Source organism: Martes martes (assembly GCF_963455335.1).
Source record: "Martes martes genome assembly, chromosome: 11".
Taxonomy (NCBI): Eukaryota; Metazoa; Chordata; class Mammalia; order Carnivora; family Mustelidae; genus Martes; species Martes martes.
Window position 1 is genome coordinate 71,121,231 of NC_137899.1, and position 26,653 is coordinate 71,147,883.

Here is a 26,653-nt window from a genome sequence, read left to right on the forward strand (position 1 = left end):
GCAACTCTTGGAGGACTCTGAAGAGTAAATGAGAGAAGGTGGGCAGAGTAAGAAAATCAATACTCAAAGAATGACCATAGAATAGTGAGTTCACGGTTTTTATTTTTTTGCCTTTCATATCTCCTGGCTTCGCTGTCCTGGTCTCCGGGAACTACAAAGGAAAACGGACATAAAAAGCTCCCCAGGAAAGCTCCTCCGGTCAGAGGACTGAGAAGAGAACCCTCCTGGGGTTTGGAGTCCTTTTGACCCTTCTAGCTTCCTTTGAGTCCTGGGAACACAGTGCAAAGCTGCAGAGTGCACAGCGTGGGCATCACTGGCAGCAGAGGCGTCCACGGGCTTTTTTATTTCGGTGCTTGGCCCCCAGGAAGACCAGCTGTAGGGAATGCATCACACTGTAGGGAGGATCAAGTCTTGGCTTTGACTAATTTGCCTCAGATTAAGTGAGAGTGCTAGGAAAAGGAGCCCTTGGGAGATAGTAAAAGTGAGGAAGGTCACAGAGAGAAAGGGATTTTTAAATGTTGTGTACAATGTCCTGAGGTCACTTGCAAGCTGCACGTATATTGAACCGACCAGAATCAACATAACAAAGATTTTGAGACATGAAGTATGGTACAGACCACTGGTTTAGGTCCCAGGCTCTCCCTGGGTGACATATATGTAGGACACACCAGAACGTATGGAAAGGCTTTGAAAACTAAGCTGACATTGGAATCACAACATTCAGTAGGTGGTTTAGGACTTGAGGTTTGAATCTAATTGGACTGTCTGCTGAAATTTAAAAAACCCTCTTTCTCCAGAAGGTTTCAACAGAACCCAGAGTCTCATAATATTCAAAATGCTCATGAAACAACCCCAAATGACTTGACATTCAAAGAAACAGGATAACCAAAAAAATTTCAAAGGGAAAAGGCAATTAACAGATGCCAACCCCAAGATTCAGTTGTTGGATTTACAGAAATACTATGAAGAAGTTACTATAACCATGCTCCTTTAAGTAAAAGTGAACACTCTTGAACAGAAAGATAAAGTTTCCTATAAAGAAAAAGAAACTAAAAAAAAAAAAAAAAAAGAAAGAAAAGAAAAGGAAAAAAGCAAAGGAAATTTTAGAAATGGGTAATACAGTAACAAAAAATTTCACTGGAAGGGCTCAGTAGCTGAATGGAAATGGCACAGAAGAGCCAATCGACTTGTATATGGATCAACAGAAATGATCTAATTTGAACAAGAAAGAAGAAAAACTGGGAAAAAAAAATGAACAGAGACCCAAGAATTTACAGAATACCAAAAGGCCTAACATTCATGCCACTTGTAGTTCCAAAAGAGGACCAATGCAGAAAATACATTTGAGGAAATAATGCCAGAAAACCTCCCAAATCTGGTGAAGGAAATAAGTCTATAAATTCAAGAAACACCGTGGACCCAGACAGGATAATCTTAAAGAAAGCCATGACCATATACATCATAATCGAACTGCTAGTAACCGAAGATAAAGTCTTGAAAGCAACCAGAGAAACTTACACATTATACACAGGGACACAATTTTGGTGACTGCTGATCTTGCATCAGAAACCACGGAGGCCAGAAGACAGCAGAGCAATGTTTTCCAAGTACTGAAACAAAAGAACTATCCACCTAGAATTTGATATCCAGCAGATGTATCCTTCAGGGATAAAGGCAAAACAAAGACTTCTCTGACGAAGGAACACAACGAGAATTCTTCATCGCCAGGTCTACTTTTTTGTTGTTGTTCTGTTTTTGAAGATTTTATTTATTTATTTGAGAAAGAGAAAGAGAGACAAGAAGAGGGAGAGAGAATCTGAAGCAGACTCTGTACCAACCACAGACCACAGAGCCCTACTTGGGACTTGATTCCACAACTGTGAGCTCATGACCTGAGCGGAAACCAAGAGTCGGCCGCCCAGCTGACTGAGCCACCCAGGTGCCCTTCACCACTGGATCTACTTTAAAAGAAATATTCTTTAGGTTGAATAAAAATGATAACAAAGAGGAACTGAGAACTTCCATGAAGGAAGAAAGAGCAACACAAACAGTAAATATATGAGCAACAAAGACAGACCATTTAATCCACTAAATTCTTTAAAATAGGTATGACTGTGGGGGTACCTGGGTGGCTCTGTGGGTTAAAGCCTCTGCCTTCGGCTCAGGTCATGATCCCAGGGTCCTGGGATCGAGCCCTGCTTTGGGCTCTCTGCTCAGCAGGGAGCCTGCTTCCTCCTCTCTCTCAGCCTGACTCTCTGCCTGCTTGTGATCTTTGTCAAATAAATAAAATAAAATCTTTTAAAAATAAAATAAAATAGGTATGACTGTTAACGTAAAAATGATGGCATTATCTGGTGGGGTTTTCAATGTATGCACACATAATACGTAGGGGAACTACAACATAACATTATTTAACTTGAAGTGGTAAAATACCAACTGTAAGTAGGCTCCAAAAAGTGAGGTATGTATTTTGTACTCCCAAAAGCAACCTCTAAAAAACAATGCCAAGAGACATAGTAAAAAAGCCAATAAATTAAAATGGAGTACCTGAAAAATAGGTCCAATGGAAAATTTCCATTATAAAGGACAAATGCTTGAGTTCCAGCTCTAATTATACAAAGCAAAGGACGGACCGTGTATGATACACCAGTGTCCAGCCCACTCTCCCCAGCCTGAGCCAAACGACAGAATTACCTGTGAAGTTTTGCGCTTTGAGATGCAGATCATAGAGTTTGTGGATGTAGCGTATATACATCTCTTCCTTGTTTAGTTCAGTCTTATAGAAGTTCTGTAAAAAAGAATACAAGTATGGATCGTTCCTCAACAGTCAGGTTTGCAAACAGCTGCTTTTTACTCTGTGAAGTTCCGTGTTTGGAACTACAAGAATGGACACATTTTTCCATACAAATGTCTTTTTAAAAATTAAGGAAGGAGGCCCAGTGATATACTCTTAATGCAACACTATGTTAAACATTACCTAGCAATTTATTGGATAAGTTGGTAACACTTGGGGAACATTACTGCCAGTGACTCACATTTATTTTGTATTCTATTATTTTTTTGTTAGTTTTACTGCCTAGTCAACTAAAAAATATATTAAAAATAACATAATAGATTAATCCACTTGTTAAATCCGAGCACTGATATTCCAAGCATAGCTTAATTTCAAATTTCAAACATATTTTGCTCTGAAGAAAAAAAAGTTTCTAAGATCTATATAAGTAAGGATGAGTAAAAATAATGTAAAAGCATTTTTTCTTCCCCTGAAAAATCATGTAAAAGAGGGTAAATGAAAATGCTCTTTTTTGGTAAGGTACTATTCAGAGTTTCTTACTCATGCTGGGGTCTCAATACTTCCAGGAAAGGGACTGTTAACAAGAGATTTCAAACTATTATTAGAGGGGCATGCTTACTGAAAATATTTTATTCTTTTAAAAAGTATCTGGAGCTTACCAATCTTCCCCAAAATGTTTTAACGTTAGTTATGAAAAATTCAACTCTGACTTACCTGGACCCATTATGTTGGGTTTTCAAGGGTGTAAGCTATAAACACCCACATGTACTCCTCTACCACATCGTACAAAATACCTTAGCCCTCACTGAACTTAGTAAACAGGAAGAAAAATGTACATGACACGAGGTTCCAGCAAAAGCAGGACACTGTGAGGTTCTAAATGGGGCACATTTTGTTGGCAGATCATTTGTGCATTATGAAATCGCTGCACGAGCTCTCTGAACTACCATCACTATTGTTGACTGATCGTGGCTGGTATGGGGAAGGGAAAATGAGAGGCGATACGGGGATAAATCTGTTGGCCTGAAGGAGTGACAGGTCTTCTTTAAGGGGGAAAGATCAGGAATTCTAAAAATCTTTGGAACTGACTGGCTAGACAGGGCTCTGGTGATGAACCAAACCAGCCAATGTGGCTGCTTAAACTGCACTTGGCTTCAAGCCCGAGGACCTTCTGTCAAATGTACCTTCTGTCCACTACCTAATATTGTCTATTCTTCCATATGAGAACTCTTCTTACCTTGAGGCACTGACATTTAGTTGAATGCATCATAAAAAATTTTTTCTTCCAATTTATACCATTATCCTCCCCCTTTTCCTCTTGTCTCCTATAGATCTTGGCATTCCTTAAAAATCTAAGTAAATAATGCTATTCGCATCTCTCTTATTATGACCAAAATAATTTTAATTAGCAAGAACTGTTGTACCGTAAACACAAGTCTAACAACCCCACAGCAGGCTTTTTACATTATTAAGGGATGATTTGCTCTAATAGCTTTTTGGTAAGAAGCAGCATTTTTTTTTTTTTTTTTTGAGAACAAAATAAGTGATCACTCTGTAAATGAATAATTCTCCTTAAAAAAAAAAAAAAAGAAGAAGAAGAAGAAAAATCTCTCCAGTCAATAGATGAGAATTTTTCACATATGTCTGGCAAAACTTGTGACACAAAGAACAAAACAATAATTACATTTCCTAGTATGAGTCATGTCAAACATTATGCATTTTTACCAATTTAACACTACAGTTTAACTTCAATCTTGTGAAGGAAGCCAGAGCTCTCCTGAAGACAATCTGGAATTAATCCTTCCAAAGAGTTAAGGAAAATCTCTAAGAGGAAGTGAGTACCTGAAGAGAACCATATTACTACTAGAAAACATCAAGCACTTTCCATATGGACTAGAAGCTAAAAAGATTAGCTTCAAAGTTATATATTTGGCACTTTGATAATAAGCATTCTTGTGCTAGTTTGAAATTAGAACAGCTTTCAAAATGTTAACATTTTGGGGGTTCAGTTGGTTAAGCATCAGCCTTTGGCTCGGGCCATGACCCCAGGGTCCTGGGATCAAGCCCCATGTTGGGCTCTCTGCTCAGTGGGGAGTCTGCCTCTCCCTCTCCCCCAGTGTATGCTCTATCTCACTCTCTCTCTCAAATAAATAAACAAAATCTTTTAAAAAAATGTTAACATTTTCTATAAAGACTGTTCTTGGTCAATGCAAAGCCAAAAGGATAAATTCTTTGTGTCAAGTGAATCCTACTGGGGCCACTGATTTTATTAGGTCTCTGGCTTATTCCTACTGGGGGACTACACGTATTTTAGGCAGAGCATTCATTCCTTCATCCAGGGAAATGATCTCTTCTGCTACACCAACTGAGGAAATGAACCTGGAGTCTGCATGTAACTGTTAACCTCCACACGGAGGGCACTGTGGAAGAAGATGGAGACAAGGGAAGAAGATTCTTCTGGAAAAAAGTACAGGTTGTCCTTTGAGGTTATTTATGAAACTTTGTGGTCAGTGTTGGGGAAAAGCCAGGGTTAAGCTGATGGACTAAGAAGATTAAAAGTGACAGAGCACTGGGCTCTTCTGCCCAAACACTGATGGCCAGGTAGGGATATAGAGGCAGCTTGGGCCGAGGCTCTCGAATGTGGTAAAAGGCTGGCAGCAGCAGGCAAGACACTGGGGAAACACATGCAGGAGACTTAAAAGTGGTAATGACGATGCTCAAACGTTAGACATGAGAACTCAGATGGGAGGTGAGTGGGCTGACCTCGGGGGTCTGGTCCGGTGGCCTGAGGTCACTGTTAGGTCTGATGACAAAAATTATGTCAGAAAATGTACCACAAGATGGGGCCGGATAGAGGACTCTCAGGTCTCACTATTTCTAGTGACTGATTTCGGAGGTGGAGATGTGGGACATGCGTTCACAATGAGGAACAAGCCGCGGGTATGGTAAAGAAGGACATGGACATCTACTTGGAGGTGAGCCTGAGTGCAGTGAGGGACACAGACTAGGGAAACTGGTAACAAGGGAGCAGAAGTCCTGTGCTTCGACAAGGGGCTGTGAAGGGAATAAACAGAGCAGACTGGAAAGACTGAAGCTGGTGAGCGAGGACAAGACAGATGAGAGTGGGGGCAAAAGACACTTCCAAGGTGCCGGCAAAGAGAGACCCCGCAGGGCGTGTGAGGGATTCCGACCATCAGAGTCAGGAGAAGAACGTCTATACAAGGACTCAGAACAGCTGTGAGGTTTCAGCTATTCTGCAACATACGAAAAAGAAACCTTGGCTCTCACAAATTTAGACCTGAAAGCAGTCACATATTTCTGTATTTCATATCTGACTAAGGGAAACTACCAAAAGCATCAATATATCTGATATTAAAATGTAAAAAAAAATGAATGTCTCTATGTATGGTCATTTTTCAGCTCTGGGGTGAGAATACCATCCTATTTAACACTTAGGGATGAGACATTTTAATACAATTGAGTGTTCCAGGACAATCATGGTGTAGCCTGTTTTCCTTACATAATATTTAATTTTACTCCTAAAAAATGTTCTCTTTGGGTGATCAATTAATATGCTTATCTTAGTTATGATGCAAAACTTCATGAGCATGGTATTAGACACTTAATTTGCAAACAAGCTAGAGAGTGAAAATTAGTATGTTAAACAGAAACTGTCATTTGTTCACCAAAGAAGAGATGACTAATATTCATTAAAATGTAGAATGAATATAAAAACAAGGACAGAAACTGTCTACAGAGAAGTAGAAAGAGCTCTATCCAGGGACGTTGTGCCTTTTTCTAGGAGAGCCACAAAAGACTCCCGGAGGGTAAAGCGCCACAGGATGGGAGGGGGCATCGCTCTCTGATCTCACAGAGCCACGGGCTACACGCTGGGGACCTTCTGCGACGTTCTGGTTGAGCATTTTGGGGGATTTAATTCAACCTGAAGCTCGCTATGCTTCTTTTGAAAACACTTCCAAGCTCTTCTAAGAAGCATCCAGATAAAAACACATTGTAAACTAAAAACAATCGAAACAGTATTTCTGTGAACAAACAGAACGATTCTGTGAATCAAACGTTAGGATACAAGGAGGAAGAGAGGAATAGTTTACTAACCAGAAGGCTAACCGTGCAGCCAATCTTTTTGCCATCTACCTCTCCCATTTTCATGCAGTCCCTAAAACAAAAAGCAAGAGTCAGAACTTAGAACTTCCTTCCTAGGGGCAAACACAGTTTCTTCCATGGGGGTGGGACTGGGGGAGGGTAGGGGGAAGTATTGTCAGAGACCGGAGGCAATTCGCAAGTTGCCCTTGAGAAGGGGGCTCTGGGGACTAGCGGAGCCGCCCCAGGCTGCAGGGTCTCAGGTGAGACACTCCTGAGCACCATTTCTGCTGCTCCTTCTCAATAGACAGGCTCCCCACCCCCATCCCCCAGAAGGAGGAGTGAAGATGTGTTCTTATACACCTTCTTCCAGAGGGGTGGGAAGTAACTGGAAGCCTGGCCATCAACAACAAGAATGAGGGTTTCATTCTTAAAAGGAAAACACCGCGCATTGAAGGGGATGAACTGCTTTAACAGTTGAGATAATTTAAAAATCAAAAAATTGCATCTATGAAAGGTAACAGTGTGCACTTCACATGCCACCTCCCCTTTCATTTTTTTTTTACCCCCCTTTCATAAGAAAGCAGCCTGACCATACAATTCTCGTTTACACTGTCTTCACCCTAAAACCGAAAGATTTGCTGGTGTCAATGGCTGAGTCTAAACACCAAAAAAGATCCCTTTACTCATGGGACTCTGAGAACCTTCTCAATTCACTAAGACTTTGAAAGAACGGTCCACCAAACAAAAGAGAGAAAAGGGGGGAAAAATGAACTAAAAACTCCGAACCAGCTAGATAGGTCCATTATCTTACTGCACAAGGTACTGTGGGCTGATGATTAACTCCAGCAGAAAGTTGACTGGATCCTGACTCTGATTTCCCAGCTGGAGCACAGCATACCCGAGAAGCAGGGGACTCAGCTTACCTGTAATCTAACAACCTCTCCATCAGACGAGTTACAGTGGCAATTAATGAAACGCCACTTTCCCTCCATGTTTCCCGCTCAATTTTCTTTAATAGACTGGAAAAGAAAGAATGCAGGGCATTTTCAACACTTATTTTTATCAGTCACCATGACAACCATCTTACTTTCATCAGTACCTTAAATGCCTTAGCAACCACTCCAACATCGCACAAGTAGCACGATTTGCAAACAATGTCTTACCTAGGATAGGGACCAAATAGCGGAATTCTAATCCAGGAAGCATTGACAAAGCAAATTGATTTTCAGATTATCCAAGTCATAAAATACGAACACATGCATATGATCATATTTTCAAACTATACAAGCACCCCAGAGCTCCAAGACATTCTCCCCTAGCTTCTCTCCTACACTAGCAGAGGCGTGAGCCTTACCACAGCAAATAACACCGCGAAGAGAGAAAACAGGAGTACCTCTAAGTTTACTTTGAAATAAGATCTTGCTGTTATTCACATAAAAATGTTTTCCTACCTCTCGGTGGAATGCATCTTCATCCAGGCAATTTTACTGCAATGCAACTGCTAGAGGAAAATCCTTGTACAGACGGTATGACGTTTTGCGTTTTTTCCTTTCCCTTCACATTTGCCCACTCAATACATATTGTACTATCTGTGCACTCACTCAACAGTTTCATTCATTTTGTCATTAATCACAGGGGATTGTCTATGAGGCTGTTAGAGCAGGTTGGTGACAAGTACTGAACCACAACTCTCCTCCTACATTTTCCCTAATCTTAAGCACCTTGGAGCAGAGGCACTAGGTAAACACAGAATCACAACAACCTGAATAATTAGGATCTGTTTGACTTTCACTCCTGCCTCTTGGCAAATTAAGCATACACTTGGCAAAGCCTTTATGACTGAACTTTCCCCAAAGGATAAAAGTAAGAACAGAGGCATGGCAATGGGAGGATCCTTCCCCAGCCCTCCGCCTTTAAAGATCCTTTCTGTCTAAAATCGTTTCCTTTTCATCTTGGTTTTGGGATTACCAGAGAAAGAAAACACTTCTCACAAGCACAACCTAAGCCAATCACATATTGTGCTTAAAGCAGAAACAAACACTAAAGAAAAAAAGCTATTCTGCCAAAACTAGCTAGTTTCCTTCCTCCCTCCCTCCCTCCCTTCCTTTCTTTCTTCCTTCCTTCCTTCCTTCCTGGTGCTATGTTCTTTCCCAATTTCTCTCCCTACTTCCTCTTGCTGTTGCCTTTCCAGAGCCCAGCCTTCTGCCTTGTCTCCTCATCTGTTGCCTATGTATCCCCGAGCATTCGTTTCCTGGGTTATTCTGAATTGCTTCCTAGATTAAGTGGGGGGAGGGAGGGAGAGAAGTCCTATACCATGGGATGGAGCTTGCTCTGACTAATCTGCCAGGGATGGTCCCCTCGTTTGTTTTAAGTGAGTTTTCTTTTAAAAACCCTCTGAACAGCACCTGTTTCAAGCTTAAATGCCAAACTGGTCTCGAACCAAGTCCTCAAATGCAAATCTGCCTGCCAAAGCAGTGCAGGGTGATGTAGAAATTTCCCCAAGTGACAGCCCACACCTCATATACTTTATAGGCTGAAAAACAAAGAACTCAAGTTAAGTAATAATTCTAAAAATATAGGGAGACTTCTTTTGCAGGCATGAATTTCATTAATTTGCACAGCCTCCTGATGCAGTCAGAAATCAGAGCTCCATAAACCCTCTTGGAAGAAGAGGCACACCTCTGCAGCGCCCGCTTAACCTTCAGGAATCCCAGCCCCAAATGGCAGGACCAAGTCTAGACCCCGATCCATCCGCTCTCGCAGCCAGGCTTGTTCTTTCTATCGGGAAGCAGGTTCTCCCAGTTTATCTGATACAGACTGAGAAGGGGAGCCTCGCGGCCAGAAGAGAAGAGTCTAGCCAACTTCAGGGAGACTGTGTTTTTATTTGGCCCGTGTGCGCACGCTGAGTACACGGGGAACTCACCCGAGAACAGTGAAGGGTGATCTCTTACTGCTAGCTGATAGGCAGTGGGCCTCCCTACCAGTGGAGAGAGGGGTAAACCAGAGTCCTAGAGGACAACATAACGCTCAGAAAGCTCTTACTCTGGGAAAGAACATCAACAAGGGGAGGTAGGATCTGACCCTAACTTTGCTTCTCTCTACATCACCACGCAGTGGTGGTGAGGCCATCCCTCCTACAGGAAACACCTGTGTCTGTCTGTCCATGCTCTTCTTAATCCAAAGAGAAGAGCCAGACTCCTGAGATACATGTCGTGTATCCATTGCTCAGCCTCCAAACTAGAATTTGATGTGTGACTGCCAAATAAAGACCTCTGGAATGACCTGGAGTCTTACCTAATTGTTTAGAGCAACATATGAGAAAGAGGGAGAGGGATGGCGGCTCGTCAAGAAAGCACCCTACTGTGTGCTCCCACAGCACAGTCCCTGCGGTGTCCTCAGCCTTAGGACAGCACCTGCCCCAGGGAGGTACTTGGTAAATAAAACCAAACCAAGCAGAGCCAGGGGAAGCCGAATTTAGTTCTGACACTCTATGCTGGAAAGAGCACACTGGTGTCAATGATCTACACTTCCAGCATTATCAAAAATAATAAATCCTGAATCCTACTTACTCAAAAAGATGGAGTATGGGTCCATGAAGACAATGTTGGGGGGTGGGGTGGAGAAAGGTGAGCTAGCTCTTAGGAAGGAAACCACTGCACACATTTCAAGTCTCCTTCTAAGGAGGCTCTTTGGGCAACTCCTACATTTGCAGGAAGGAGGAAGCTACTTTCAGCTTCTGAACAAAACTGAAGAAGTTTTAGATATGAACTACAGAGAACAAATGAGAATCTGTACCATAACGGCATGTGTTCCCAATTCATAATGTGTGCAGTGACTCATTGTGCTTATACTAATTCGTGGTGACTTCTATTGCCAAAGAAGCACTTCATTGTTTCCTGAAACATGGCTGGCTTTTCACTTTCTTTTCTGAACCCAGGTAGTAATGATGTTTAATTATCACTTTAGGTTTTATTTAAACCCAATATGCTGGTAGGAAAAGCATGAAAGAAAAATATTTATAGTAACATTTCTAATAATATGTTAAAAATCACAAAAGAAAAATAATCTCCATTGAATGAATCAGGCACCTTAAAACAGTCTTAACTACAGAGGCTTAATATATTAATTACTGGTTTCATGCTAACGTCAAGGTACATCTTCTATTTCAAAGCCTCATTTAGACACAAGCAATCCAAATTGCAAGCTATAGGCCTTTATTAAAGTAGAGAAGAGGCACTATAAAATGATGTATTTATTAATCTTGTGAATTTATTATAAATAATTAATCACAAATCTCCTGAGATTCATTTCATCGAGTGCTTTCTCATTTTAGTTCTTTGTTCAAACCAAGGACTGGTAACTGAAATGAGAACAGTTTTCAAAGGCAATTTATTACCCTGGATGAGGTTTTAATCAGAGTTCTTGCTAAACTCCAGCTGTCATGAAACACAGGCGCTTTGTACACTAGAATGAACGAGGGCTTGGTGAATAATTACTAAAAGTTCCAGTTTAATTGAAGTACCAGAAGAAAATGATTTTGTTCAGGAGTCAGTACAAAGAATCTATGTTATCATCACCCACCACCATCCCAAGAAATCTGGGTACCCTTCTTGGCTTTTCCTTTGAATGTAATTTTCTTAAAAGGTTCAGGGATGATTCTGAATCAGGCAAGTTGAAACCTATCAGTCACTAATAATGCCTTCTAAATCTGGATACTAATAATACATCTACTTTTCTAAAGTAACGATCGTAAAACAAAGTATACAACTTGGCACTCGGCTATCAATTCTGAAGCATGAATGGCTGGACGTGATGCTTGGGCACACATACAAGGCAGAGCATATTCTGTAACAGAAAGATGTATTGCTGAATGATTTTTGTACTTCTGAAAGAACTGTAAACATTTTCCAGGCACAAGGAGCTAGTCCTGCCTTCAAACAGAAATACTTTATTAACATATTCGGGCTGAAAATGGCTAAGATCCATAGAAAACTGTAGAGAAAACGAGTGTTAGAATGAAAACCCTAAAGTACTAAAACACTCTTACATGTCCTCTCTGGCCATCTCACACAGTGATGAGAACTAGGTCTAGCAATTCACCCCAGACTGCGATCACATTCTATCAGAAAGGACCGCCTCAAAGTCCCCTATAGCACTCTGCAGTCATTCTAGCCTCCATCCAAATCCAAATCACAGAATTCACTAAAAATGACTTGGTTCTGTGATACTCTAGCAAGAAACATTTAGAAAGCAATTAATAATGCTGAGTGACCAATCAGTATCAATGAATCAAATCAAGTACTGAAAAATGAGGCCAGCTCTTAGCTTAGTCAACCCATCAAGAAATCAGCCCAGGATATCTTGCTTTGGAGAGCAATGCACAAGAACCCGATAATTATGTCATTGTCTCTCCACCCCCCACCCCCCGCCCTGCCGTCTTCCCACTCTTAACCCTACTTAAAATCATTATTTTGCAGCCCCGGCTTTAATTCTTAGGATTGAAAATATTGAGATTTGTTATGTAACACAAGTGATCTGACCTAATCAGAGATTAAAATGAGGAAAGGGGTCTAATCATCAGCATACTAAGATCCTTCACCAGAGTTAGGCAATTATCCTTTATTTCACACTCCACAAAGACAAAGCACTCCTGCAAGACCCAAGCTGTCTTTGCAGCTCTCGGGCGCTCAGCACTGACACCAAATCCTCTGAAGGGAACCGACTGGGGAGACACGCATTACTCACATACTGTTGAAGAGTTCGCGGTACGTTTCATCACCTTTGCCTTCAGACATCAGGCTGTCCAGTTTGTCAATGAGCTTGGCTTCCACCTGAAACATACCCAAATATTACTCCCTTTTCTCTCCTTCACAAGTGAGTTCCCTAGGCAAACCGAAACGTATTTCTATCTGCAAGGGAAAAAAAAAAACACAGTAAATTTTGTGAAAGCAACATTATCATAAGCTGTGGTTAATAGCAGACACCCCCTTGGAATTCTAGGCGGCCAATTTAGATGGAGCAATGTGACTTCGAACTCCTAGAGGGATGTCATCTGCTGCCACCAAAGACTTCTATTTGTTGATTCAAACACAAATGTTTACAGCCCAGCTTAAACACTTGAATTTTTTTGAAGAGCTATAAAAACTGGCAAGTCCTACTTACTTATTTAAAAAAAAAAATCACTCGATGTGTAAGAACATTAGCAAAGTAACATACCCACAGACATTAATTTAAATCTTTGATGTGTTTTCTATCTATTTTCTTTCTCAAAACAGTCTGAGGTTGCACTAAATCTTTGCTCCAGTTGAGAACTTGCCTTATCCATGTCCAGATGGTAGATCCATGGAAATATTCTAAGTCAGCAATAAGCTACATGAGAGAGAAAGGACATATTTCCTGAAAACCTGCAGTCAAAACATTTATATCTTCAAGAATGTAAATCCCTTGGGCCTTGAATATCAGGAAAGCAGAAATAGCCCTTCATCTGTCTGAGACAGAGAGACAGAAAGTGAAACAATCCTGCATGGCCAGAGAGGTAAGCAACTACAGACTGGGAGAGATACTTGACTTTGTCAAAGGACTAAGCTCAGTTATTCCTTGGAATCAAATTCTAATAAGGCTATAAAGGCCAAAGGAAGGAGAGTGGGTCTCCCCCAGGCAGGTACAATTTTAAAATAGCCTTCCATTCAGTTATTTGCTTTCTTGAAATGAGATATTGATACAGGTGATATGGCATGCTTCCAGCAGGAGGAGGGGTCTGTGGTCGCCTTCACTCACTCACAGAGTGGATAATCATTCCTAAAAGCTGAGAAAGTCTTCATTTGGAGAATCATGGCGGGGGGTGGGGGGAGCAGATCCTTCACACAGGTGACTGTGTACAGCTCAGTGAGGTGACTACCTGAACAGAAAGAAGGCGACTATCTCCAACTTGAGTGACCTGGCGCAGCAAAAAGCAGCTGACTTCTTATGTAATGTAGTTTTGTAATAAAAACTTCTATTCTTTCCAAAACTGGAGCAGAGCTCTCAGAACCTATGTCAATGAAACTAATAGGCTCATCTAGAAATCTAGATGCGAGAATTTCCACTGCTTTCCTGTTTAAATTAATTATCAGCACTTCAGGCAAAAAGCAATAAAACATACTGCGCATCAAATGCTCAAAACCTAACCATTCACCAAATGCAATGTGCAGACCACAGACAGGTCCATGATTTTAAGAATGGTTAGCCTTCTGATTCCTCTGTGTCGTGTCCAACCGGGAACAGATCAAGTCTCTGCCAGCTCTTCAACAGAAACCCTGGAAATCACAGAATTTTTAAGCAGAAGAGGATGTGAGAGCTTCCCTGGAGGCTCAGGGGAACGCAGGACTGGAGAAGTGACCAAGGTCACGCGAAGGGGAGAAGGCAGACCAGGCTGGAATCTAAGTCTCTTGAGTGCTCAGTGCTCACTTCCCAACTTGGAGTTGAATCTGGTAGCTCAGAGATGCTCGAGAAAAACTGAAATTCTCCCCAACCGCTCTAAGAAGCTCATCCGCCTACCTGTTTAAAGTTGCCGCTCCGCCTCTGCTCCCAGTCCATCATATCATGAAAAATAGGAATCATGACATTCCGGAGATCTGCCTGGGGTATCAAGGTCACTTCTAGGAAAGGGCCAATCAAGGCAGGAATAAAATGAAGCTTGTGCTCTCCTAAATTGAATAACACATTTGAGTTTTAGTATATTTAATCTTAATAGGAGTTCAGAAAATTAATATTATTGAATTTATTTTAAATGATTGCCACAAGTATATTCAATTATAGTTGTCTCTCCAGGCAAGAAAGTCTTTCTCTAAGCAGATATACAAACACTTAAGTTTTCATATGTTAATATTTCTCCATTTTTTATTAAAAAATTAAGGATTTACTTTTTCAGTTTAAGAAAAGGCTCTAAGATACCATGAAAAATTATATCACAAATTAAAAGTGACAAATTAAAATTACACCAGAAGTTAAATCATCAGGAATTGGTTATGTACACTATAATATAGTCACACATTAAAATTTGTATGCAGTCACTAAAGCTGAGGTTAAGGAAGGATAAAAGGCAAATCTTTTCAAGAGAATTTACTGAAAAAGCCAAGGCGCAATACAGTATGGACAGGTACCTCTCTCATTAAAAAAAAAACAAAAAAAACCAACTACATATGCTAGTCAAGAAGATTATATCCCCTAATGTTAACCATGAAGGTTATCTCTGGATGGTAAGAGTAGAGTAGATTTTTATATATGAAAAAAAGTGGTCCCTGCATCATATAAATTTTTTTTAAATTTTTAAATTTTTTAATAAACATATAATGTATTATTAGCCCCAGGGGTACAGGTCTGTGAATCGCCAGGTTTACACACTTCACAGCACTCACCATAGCACATACCCTCCCCAATGTCCATAACCCCACCACCCTCTCCAGACTCCCCTCCATATAAATTTTCTTATGTTTTGAAACATAACACACAGCCTAAATAAAAAACTAAGTGGTCAACCAAAAAAAAAAGTATGTAACAATTTTCTAAAAAGATTGCACTATAACAACAGTGAACTCAAAATGGTGTATTACCAAAGTGCTCAAAGCATGATACCGATACTTCATGAAAAGGAAGGTAGAGGGTGGGAGGGACACCAGTGACCTCATCTAGCCGATGAGCACTGAGTTCAGTCCATTACACCAATGGTCTATGTTAAATCTCAGAGTCTTACTTTGATAATAAGAACACCTCATACAATGGAAAACACATTATTTCTCAAGTGCTAACCTTGAGCGTTGTGGCTGAAAGCACATGACACTTAAAGCATCCATTTAAAATCCACAGAACAGGTCGGGAAGCTGGGCACAAGAGCCCTGGGTTCATGAAAGAAGATGGTTTCCCCCTTATTATTCTTTCCTACCTCTCATTTTTTGTAGTAAGGGTCAAATACCCAGAAAATCATGTCATTCAGAGTTACTGGTACATTTTGGAGTTATATACCTTCACATTAATGATCAATTTCTCTCTTTCGTTTTCTGTACTAGAAGGCATTAGGGTGCTCAGACACACACAACTCCAGGGTGCAAATACACACTTTACATTTATATTGACTTTTGGGGGGCTTTTATTTTTTAACTTACTTTATTTCTAATTTTTTAAAAAGATTTTATTTACTTATTTGAGACACAGAGAGAGAGAGAGAGAGAAAGACAGAGAGAGCACAAGGAGGGGCAGAGGGAAGAGCAGACTCCCTGCTGAGCCGAGAGCCCAAGACCCTGAGATCATGGCTTGAGCCAAAGGCAGACACTTAACTGACTGAGCCACCCAGGCGCCCCTAATTTTTTATTTTTTGAGAGAGTGAATGGTGGGGGGCAGAGGGAGAGGGACAGCATCGTAAGCAGACTCTGTGCTGAGCATCCGGACACAGGACCTGACCTCATGACCTTGAGGTTGTGACCTGAGTTGAAATCAAGAGTCAGATGCTTAACTGACTGAGCCACCTAGGCACCCCTAGAGGGGCTTTTAAAAGAAAGAATAGGAAAGGAAAAATTTGGAAACTGGAAAAAAATGATGGATGAGATTAGAGAGAGGGTGTTTGTGAAGTCATTTGTGAATGGAAGTACCTAGAGAGAGTTCAGCCATCTTTAGGATGTGGCCCCCCAGTCCTTTTCCTCAGTGCTGTGGGACATAAGCAGGACACAAGTCACAGGCCCCAGCTTATCTGAAAGTCTCTTTCTTTCCCACCTCTGAGGCCACATTGTCTTTTCCTTTCTCTTTGAGGTTTCATTAAAAGTAACCTGTTTCTCACCATCTCTTAATCACTTATCCACACCCATTATGTGTGAGGAATAAACTTGGCTTAGAATTCCTTTTGCTTTCCTACCTTTCTCTGTGGCCCAGGTACAATTTTCTCTCTCCCAAGGGACTCCTGAGTTCTCCTCATCTGAGCAAGCACACCTCCTTCTTATTCATCAGAAGAAACTTCCTTATTAATCTAACCTTACGTACTTTCCTCTGAAAGAATGAATCCTTTCAAGATGGACGAACCCACTGTGGCAGAATACAGAGAAACATCAATCCACAGTTCTTCTCCCTGTATCTCCCCCATCCTCCCGACACACGCATTTCAAGCAGGGAGCTAGCAACCAGCTTTTGCGATTGCTTTCCTCGGTTATTTTTGTCAGGGCAGAAAGCAGAAGCAACTTGAACTCAATCACTCTTCCTGTCATTTGTAAAACCCTAACCCACTCAATGCTTATTCAAGAGATCCTGACAAGAAAGAGGAAGAGAGAGAAATGGAGGAAAGAGACTTCTGGCCCAGCCTGAGATGAGCAGGCCTTACACCTGGTCTGTGAGCCTGCCCCTAGGGGATGGCTGCAGGTCTCTGAGGCTGAGTCTACCACAGACGCTGTACCCTCCGCAGAGCCACGCACCGAAGGAACCAGGAACACAGGACAAAGGTCACCTTGACATCAGACCAATAACCAGGAGGGCCTCCCCACAGTTTCGAGACTTTGTAAGACACCAAATCTGGGCATAGCTTTTGGGTCTGTATGGGGAAGAGGTAATAGAAGTGGCAAGAAAGACAAAATAAAATGGAACTTCCTGCCAGCCCAAGTAGTCCTCCCTTGCCTGTTGAAATGAGACTCAGAGCTGCTACATTATTACCTTCATTTTTAAGCTTTCTTGAGCCTGGCATCCTTTGGCCTCTCCGAAGAAGATCACTAGCAGGTACTTATTTATCATTGTTTCCCTGAGTATTTTTTAATTCCTTTGTAAAAAGAAAAAAAAAAATCCTACTTATAGGCATTTTACAACCTGATTTTTTTCTTTTAAAAAGGTTTTAATGTGTATTGTTTGGGGCCAGATAAGGACTACATTTATCCTGAGTAATGTACAGAATTGTTGAATCATTATGTTGTCTACTTGAAGCTGAAAGAACACTGTATGTTCATTATAGCTCAATAAAACATTTTTTTACCATGAAAAATCTTACATGTACAAAATTATAAAGAACACTAAAACAGATCCCCACATACCCATCATCTAGCTTCAACAATTAGCAACATTTTTGCCAATCTTGTTTTACATATCACCCCAAAGATTTTTCTCTCCCCTAGGGTACTTTAATGCAAGTCTGAGACTTCATATCATTCTACTTGTACACAAATCAGCAAGCATCTTTTTAAAATATATGTGTGTGTGTATATATATATATATATATATATATAACATATATATATGTAATAAAGGCATTGTGATTATATATGTGTATATATATGCATATTATACATATATAATCACAGTGCCTTTATTACCTCTAACAATGGCACACAATAATTCCTCAATCTAAAGCTCAGCCTATATTAAAATTTCCCGGGGCGCCTGGGTGGCTCAGTGGGTTAAAGCCTCTGCCTTCGGCTCAGGTCATGATCTCAGGGTCCTGGGATCGAGTCCCACATCGGGCTCTCTGCTCAGCGGGGAGCCTGCTTCCCCCTCTCTCTCTACCTGCCTCTCTGCCTACTTGTGATCTCTGTCTGTCAAATAAATAAATAAAATCTTAAAAAAAAAATTTCCCTGATTGTCCTAAAACACGTTATTTACAGTTGGTTTCTTTCAATCTTAATCCAGACAAAGTCCATACACTGCATTTTACAGCCCGATTTTCTACTGACAGTAGACAGGCCACACCTACTTTTAAATCACTATACAGGAAAGCATGAAGATAGCCTTATTTGCTGAAAACACAGTTTGGCAACACAGAACCTGTGTAAACCTGAACAGGCTCTCGCCATGTAAAACTTAATTCCTCCCTGATCAGCAAAGCAAAATTGGGAGCTATGTATGACAACAGCAAAATAAACTTTACTTAAATGATTTCTTTTTAAACTGAAGATTTAGTATACTTTCCCCATCTCTAATTGTCAGCCACATGGTCTTGTTTTGAAGTATTTAGGGCATCTGCTACTTGGGCTGTTGGAGTTTTATATTTATGGGCACAGAACAGCCTGTTAGGGAAGTATTGATTTTTTTACGGCAGTTACAAGACGCTGTGTTTGCAAATGTGGAAAAAAGGGCCCACTTTATATTTAGTAAGAATGTTGGTTCTACTAAAAATAGCAAGAAAAAGCTTAACCTTGAAGCACAATGAATGCCGAAGCTGGGACACAGTAGTCAAGACTAGCTTCTTTCTTTGTAGACTATTTTGTAAGCATAGTACTAATGTATAAAATTTGTATGCCTTCCCCCTTCCCTTGACAGGGCATTTTAGTCTTTCTTTTTGGAAATGAAAATACTGAGGAACAACACATTTAAGAAAAGGTATTTACTTTCCACTCCTTGGTCTTTACTCTTCAAAAGTAAATTATTTTATCAAAACCACAAGGAAATGTCACCTGACACCTGTTAGTATGGCTACTGTCAAAAAAAAAAAAAAAAAAAAAGAAGAAGAAGAAGAAAGAAAGAAAGAAAGAAAGAAAGAAAGAAAGAAAGAAAGAAAAAAGTGGGACGCCTGGGTGGCTCAGTCAGTTAAGCATCTGACTCTTGATTTCAGCCCCGGTCACGGTCTCAGGATTGTGGGACTGAGCCCTACATCAGGCTCGGTGCTGGGTGTGGAGCCCGCTTAAGATTCTCCTTCTCCTTCTGCTCCACCCCGCCCCACCCCCACCCCACCCCTGCCCCACTCACCCATGTGTGCGCATACTCTCTCTCTCTCAAAAAAAAAAAAAGAGAGAGAGAGAAAAGAACAAGTGTTGGCAAGGACATGGAGAGACTGGAACCCTTATGAACTGTTAATGGGAATGTAAAATGGTGCAGTCACTGTGAATAGAGTATGGCAGTCCTATAATTACTCCATGATCCATTGCTCAATGGTAATTCAAGGGGATATAATGATAAGATTTGAAAATCGTACAGCTCTGTGCTTAAAAGCAGACTCAATTACATGTACCCTTTATTCCTTGTTCTCAACAGAAGGGAAAAACCAACCCTGTTTCTACCTGAAGAATGCAAGAGTTTCCACACTTCTAGGTAAGTACTGATGACCAAAATCCGATTTAAAAATACTGTTCTGTAAAATTTCTGTTTGTGTTTGTATATTAGACTAACTGGGTATTTTCAAGTGGCAAAAAATGTATTCAGTACTCTGAGTATTATTTCTTCTTTGCAATTTATTTTCTAAAAGTTAGTGTTTTTTTCAAACTAAAAACCATGGAGGCTCTTGACTTCTGAAGTCATAAAGCTTCCTTGCTTTACTAAAACCGACAATTCATTTTTATCAAGATTTTCTTGTTCCACAGAAATCGCACAAAAAGTTTAAAATATGAGATTTAAACACTAAGCTCTGTGCAGGTATGGTCCATTTTTTCTTGTATCTCTCCAAATAATGTGCACAGAGCCAGTGCCTCACAAACTATTAAATTAAATGTATTGTCCTGTTCCATTAAGAAATGGATATCTGTAATTATCTGAATAAATTCTTCTTTAGCATTGCATATACTCAACAGGACATATTTATAGGTAAACCAAATTATAGCAAATAGATTTTCATATTTCTAAGTAACAAGCTGACTTAAGGTCTAAAAGGGGTGTTAAAACAGTACTCTAAATACTTAATTTTTCTTATCATTTTGTAAGAATATATGTATGTTGGAAGAGAAGCTTCAACATTTCTGAACATTTCCCCATTCTAGCTGTTGCACAATAGCAGTGACCTTTAAAATTCACCTTGTGTTTCGGAAGTCTCAGAAAAATCAGGACATAACTCTAGGGAAATAACCCGAAAACGAAGGAATGAAGTGAAAATTTACACCCACCCTGTATTTGAACTAGGTCCTGCTGGGAATCCATAGTTGAGTCTAAGGAGTCTTTCTATATATATATATATATATATATGTGTGTGTGTGTGTGTGTATATATATGTATGTATATATATGTATACACATATATATACACACACATATATATTTTTATATATAAATATATATACATTTATATATAAGACATATATATAAAGACTCTAAGGAGTCTTTCTTAATATTTATATATATTTATACATATAAACATATGTATAAACATATATGTATAAATATATATAAATATTAAGAAAGACTCCTTAGACTCAACTCTCTCTCTCTCTCTATATATATATATATTTTTAAGATTTTATTTATTTATTTATCACAGGTAGGCAGAGAGGCAGGCAGAGGGCGGGGGGCGGGGGGGGAAGCAGGCTCCCTGCCGAGCAGAGAGCCCAACGTGAGGCTCAATCCCAGGACCTTGAGACCATGACCTGAGCCGAAGGCAGAGGCTTTAACCCACTGAGCCACCCAGGTGCCCCTAAGGAGCCTTCTAACAGACTGCCATAACTGAGCTAGAGCTAGCCTCTAGGGCTGGGAGAACAGAGAAACGGGAGAGTATCTAAAGCAGTGCTTTTCAATCTTTAGCCAAAAACCACCTGGAGAACCTGTGAAAACTCAGCTGTGTTCCACTCTCTCCGTGATTCTGTTTCAGTAGAATCAACAGCTCTGGGGCGGAGCCAGATGATTTCCCTTCCTCACGAGCTTCCCGGTGCTGCTGCTGCTGGCTTATATGAGAACCAATGTTCTAAAGAGTACTGGCATAACAACATCTTGTTAAATTAATGCCAAATGCAATATGGACACTACAGGGCTTTGAAAAACAACACAGAGAATGAACAAAACCTAAAGACTGAAAGGAGTACTCTTCAAATAAGACAAACTCCTGCTCTTTTTGGGCTGACTCTAAAGATACATCGTGGACTTCTGGCTGGCCTTAGACAGCTGGAGGTTGCTTTCAAGATGCCAACTCACTTTTATTTTCTGAAATTACCAGGAAATACCGAACACTGGGCTCAAGACTTCCTCAAATTGCTATGAATATTGCTATGCATATATACAGTGGTCAAAAATCACTCTGTAAATAAACTGAAGTAAAACGCTAATGGTTCTATTTTCATTTACAGAAAACAAATCCTGCCATTTCCAAGTTGTACTTGGATGAGTCCAAGAGGAAAGATACTTTTAGATCATTACATATTCAATTCAAATAGGCCCATCACTTTAATGAATTATAAGAAGTTTACCATGCAATAATAGTAAATGAATGCTATAAACTTGCACAGTTAGCATACAAAATTAAATAAGTCGGAATCTCTAGAAAGAAACCCTATGCCAATGCGATTGTAAAACAATCTGTTTTCGGGGCGCCTGGGTGGCTCAGTGGGTTAAGGCCTCTACCTTCGGCTCAAGTCATGATCCCAGGATCCTGGGATTGAGCCCCGCATCGGGCTCTCTGCTCGGCAGGGAGCCTGCTTCCCTTCCTCTCTCTGCCTTCCTCTCTGCCTGCTTGTGATCTCTCTGTCAAATAAATAAAATCTTTAAAAACAACAACAACAACAACAAAAAAGACAATCTGTTTTCCAAATATTATTCTTTTCCACGCAACCAGGTCTGGGTCATCAATTTGCCAGAGCAGTACGCTCTATCTGCTGTGTTGGATTAACCAAATTGAATCTAATAGTTTCTTAGCAACTGCAGAGGCTTTAAAATCCTTTGTCTATACTCTTTATGATATAGATCCATGGTGTTTTTAAGAGTACTGGTGCGCAAGTCAGTGTTTCATAAAGTTAATTCTAAATCTGTTATGATTCATAGACTAAGCTCAGAGTTCTAAAAATTTTGAGTTGTTACAATCCCAAATTCTGAAAGGTTAGCTCATTACTAAACATGTGTGTATTATTGGAGCAATGCTAGATAATAAAATTTATCATTTATTAATAATGAAACACACAAAGGTAAGATGATTTTTCAGACAGATACCAATTTTAAAAAGTTAGTTATAACCATATTCAATGCCAAAATATCAATTACTTTCTAAGGATGGCTTTACTGATGTAAACACTGTCACTTGTAAGTTGTCTTCTTCATTTATACACTTAAAAGTACAGTGACAAACTGCACAATGGAGGGGGCTTCTCTTTCCATTACTTACCTAGGTTTTGCCACATGCTGAAAATTTCACAACCCATCGTGACGCGCATGTCACCATATCTGAAATAAAACAGAAAGCAAACCTGATACAAAGTCTTCAAAACAAAGAAGTATTTGTGTCTCTTTGGGACAGAGAAGTATTTTTGTCTCTTCTGAACTAAAAGACACTATGTTTGTAATTAAAGATATTTAATGTAGATGTCTTGATGCTTCTAATGCAAATCCTTATATAAATCCTTTAATGAAATAGATTTGTCCTCTAATTAATTTGCTACTATAATATACTGATTTCTGAAAGATGGAGCTCCCTCACCCAAAAAGAAGTATAAGTAAGTTCAAAATTTCCAGAAAAGATTGCTTGTCCTCTTGCTCATTGCCTCTCCACTGTCATTTCCAGTTATGGATATCTGATTTATGAATCATTTAAACCAAACACCCTCTTAAAGGCACAACATTCAATCTGCCTCATATTCCCACCCAATTATACATTGGTACTTACTTTTCTAACACCTTCTTCTTTTTGGAAGGTGTGAACATCTCTAACTGAAGACACAACTGGTTGATAAAAATGACGGCAAGGTAAAAGTAAGAATCCCAAATCTAAAACAAGAACAAAACATTTAAATGCTATAGTTTACAAAAATATTTACAGGTTAAGTGACATATCTTGGATTTGCTTTAAAATTGGTAAGTGGATGGAGGTAGAGTTGAAATAAGATTGGCCCCGTGTGGATAATAGTTTAATCTGGATATGGGTACATGGGGGTTCATCACACTGTTCTCTCTGCTTTTACATATGCTTGAAGTTTACTCTAACAAGGGAGGGAAAGCAAATAAATACTATCTATTTCTATACTGCTTCAGGGCCATACCCCAGGTTTCTTAAGCTCCCTGGTGTATGTTAAATCCTTTGTTTCTCTTATAATATGTCTGAGGTATAAGTTGGGTTATTTTATTCCTGTGAGAATTCATTTTTGGAACTCCTTTTAATGGAGAATTAAAAAAAAAAAAAAAGGCATACACTTCTCTGGGTATGCTAATTGCTTTAAATTCAGACAGTATGTAAAAATTCCCTGCCCAGACAAATCTTTTGAGTTTAAGGTTTCTTATACCAAAAACAGCACCAGAAAGAGATCAGAATAAAATTCCCAGAAATAAACTTAACCAAAAACATATGACATAATGGAAGGAAACTATTTCTTCATGGACACCAAGTAAAATTGGAAGTAATAAGGAGAAACATCATAAAGAATTAATATCTTTTATATATAAAGAGCTCTTATAAACAAAAAATATAAGAATGAGCAAAATAATGAAAAAAGTCAAGAACAGATACTTCACAAACTAAACTAAACTAAATTAAAATATGAATTTTAGTCAATAATTTTAGGTTGGTAGATATATAGGAAATCAAATATAATTGGCATAACCCTTAACTCATTGTTCCACTTATAAATATATATCCAAAAAATAATTAAGGATATATGCCAAGTTTTATATTGTAAGAAGGCACACAGAGTAATATCTAAGAATAAAATAGCAGAAACAACTAAATATTAAAAAGCAGAGTTGTAATCATGAAATTTTCATATATTTATTATTATATGGTATGATATAAAGACATAGTATACAAAGTTTAAATTCCATTGGTTTTCACTGATTTGTGCTTTTTTTGTATTTTCTAGTTATCCAATAGGGACAGTTTATTCAATGTTGAATATGAAAAATGTTATTTAAAAAGAATAGGAAATACAGATGCCAAAACCTGAAAACATCATTAAGAAGGGAAGCCAAAATAGGCATTGCCCACCCTTGTTTACCATTTATCATCTTCCATTTAAAAAATAGTATATTAAGAATTCTTAGGCATATCAAATTATATTATAGATGTACCAAAAGTTCCGCCTTAAAGAATTTTACCAATCTTTTATTTTGTTTCTTTTCATTAATTCATTCTAAAAATAAAAAATGTGATGATGGAGAAGTAAAGGAACTGAAGCATTTTACTTTGTAAACCTTTTCTTCATATAAACTCTACTTAAAAAAATGTCTTAAAAACATATATTCTAAGTTCCCTTTGTCACACATGAGGACCATAGAAGAAGAATGAAAATTTATAGTAACAACAAGAAACTACATCCGCTTAAGCACTATGATTTCCACTAGGTTGGTAAGCATGATTATAGCCCTATCTTGTTCACAAATATAATGAAAACTTCTAATATTCATCATGAAAGCTAGTATAGTCCAAGATTAATTTGGGGTAGGTAGAATAAATATGTTTTCCTATTATTAAGAGAAAGAAAATATGTTAGGTGATTTCCTCAAGTACAAGGTGAAAGATCTCAGCTCAGGCAGGAGAGTCATCCAAATGGACACTTACTTTATAATCAAAGTTTTCATTTAAGAAGTTCTTACGAAGTGCATCAGACAGGTATAGAACTGTTGTAATAATAACACTAGTGATAAAAAAAAAAGAGAACATTTTAAATTGGAAACTTTGCATTAGTGAAAATTATTTATTAGATAAGAATAAAAAACAATTAAGGTAGAAGGAGAAAACCTTCAGGGGCACCTGCGTAGCTCAGTCAGTTAAGCATCCAACTCTTGGTTTCAGCTCAGGTCATGATCTCAGGGTCCTGAGATCAAGCCCGGTGTCAGGCTCCGTGCTCAGTGTGAAGTCGGCTTGGGATTCTTTCCCTCTCCTTCTCCCTCTGCTTCTGCTCCCCTCCCCCCCTCACCCCCCCCCAAATAAATAAATAAATAAATACATAAATACTTTTTAAAAAGGAAAAGAAAAGAAAACCTTCAGGAAGCATGTGGAACAATATTACTTGAATACAATGTGCTAACTTTTTAAAATTTTCTTTAAAGTAATCTCTACATCCAACATGGGGCTTGAACTCATTACCTCCAGATCATGAGTTACATGCTCTACAGACTGAGCCAGCCAGGTGCACCCAACGTGAAACAATCTTAGATGACTTGTATTTGAAACAGGAAAAAGGAACACCAGGCCAAAAAAAAAAAAAAAATCCATCACTGAAGTTGGGTTCTTTGTAAAATGATACCCAGATATATGAGTTCATATGACTCAGGCAGAAATATATCAATCTCCTGATGTTTTATAATGCTTTTATTAATTTCTGAATAGAGCAAAATGATTAATCCAAATTTAATATTCCACATTTGATTAACATGGAAGAAAGCCACACTTAAAAAAAAATACAGAACAAGAAACTGGAGCCCAAAGATGAAATGGATGAAATGATAGAATATATTGAGAATTTATGAGACATCTTCTCTCTGTTCTCCCCCGTTTAAGGTATTACAGGGCAGGCAAGAGCTATGGAAGGCAGACTCCCTCTCTCCTGGTGACAGAATGCCACGAAAGAAACCATTACAGACTGTGAAATTGTCTGTAATCCAGCACTAAGCTGTGTCAAACTGCTAGTGGGTGGTAAGGCCATTCAGAGAATGGGGCATCTCAGGGCTGGAGAAATTAGGGAAAGATGAATTGACATTCAAAACTGAATGCATATCCAACTGGTTCATTTAATATTACATACAGCATTACACTGAAACAACACAGGTCATTCTCCAAAACACTATATACTAATGGTATATACATGGTTGATCCTGAAAACCCCAAAATACTATATACTAATGGTATATATATGGTTGATCCTGAAAACCTCCTCGGCCTCTGCTGAGACGCATGCCCAGGGGAGTGTTTGTGAGACTT

At 39.2% G+C, this 26,653-nt stretch overlaps 1 protein-coding gene across 1 annotated transcript in view; it reads right to left on the reverse strand.

The window, feature by feature from the left end:
• Positions 1-26,653, reverse strand: part of DOCK4 (dedicator of cytokinesis 4) — a 422,803-nt gene that overhangs the window by 47,656 nt on the left and 348,494 nt on the right. Inside the window, exons 28-36 of the mRNA XM_080818711.1 lie at positions 25,292-25,367; positions 23,408-23,508; positions 22,910-22,968; positions 14,435-14,583; positions 12,644-12,729; positions 8,062-8,088; positions 7,822-7,917; positions 6,911-6,971; positions 2,695-2,788 (exon numbers count right to left, since the gene is read on the reverse strand). Of these exons, the coding sequence (XP_080674837.1) occupies positions 2,695-2,788; positions 6,911-6,971; positions 7,822-7,917; positions 8,062-8,088; positions 12,644-12,729; positions 14,435-14,583; positions 22,910-22,968; positions 23,408-23,508; positions 25,292-25,367 (749 nt within the window). The remainder of the gene's footprint in view (positions 1-2,694; positions 2,789-6,910; positions 6,972-7,821; positions 7,918-8,061; positions 8,089-12,643; positions 12,730-14,434; positions 14,584-22,909; positions 22,969-23,407; positions 23,509-25,291; positions 25,368-26,653) is intronic.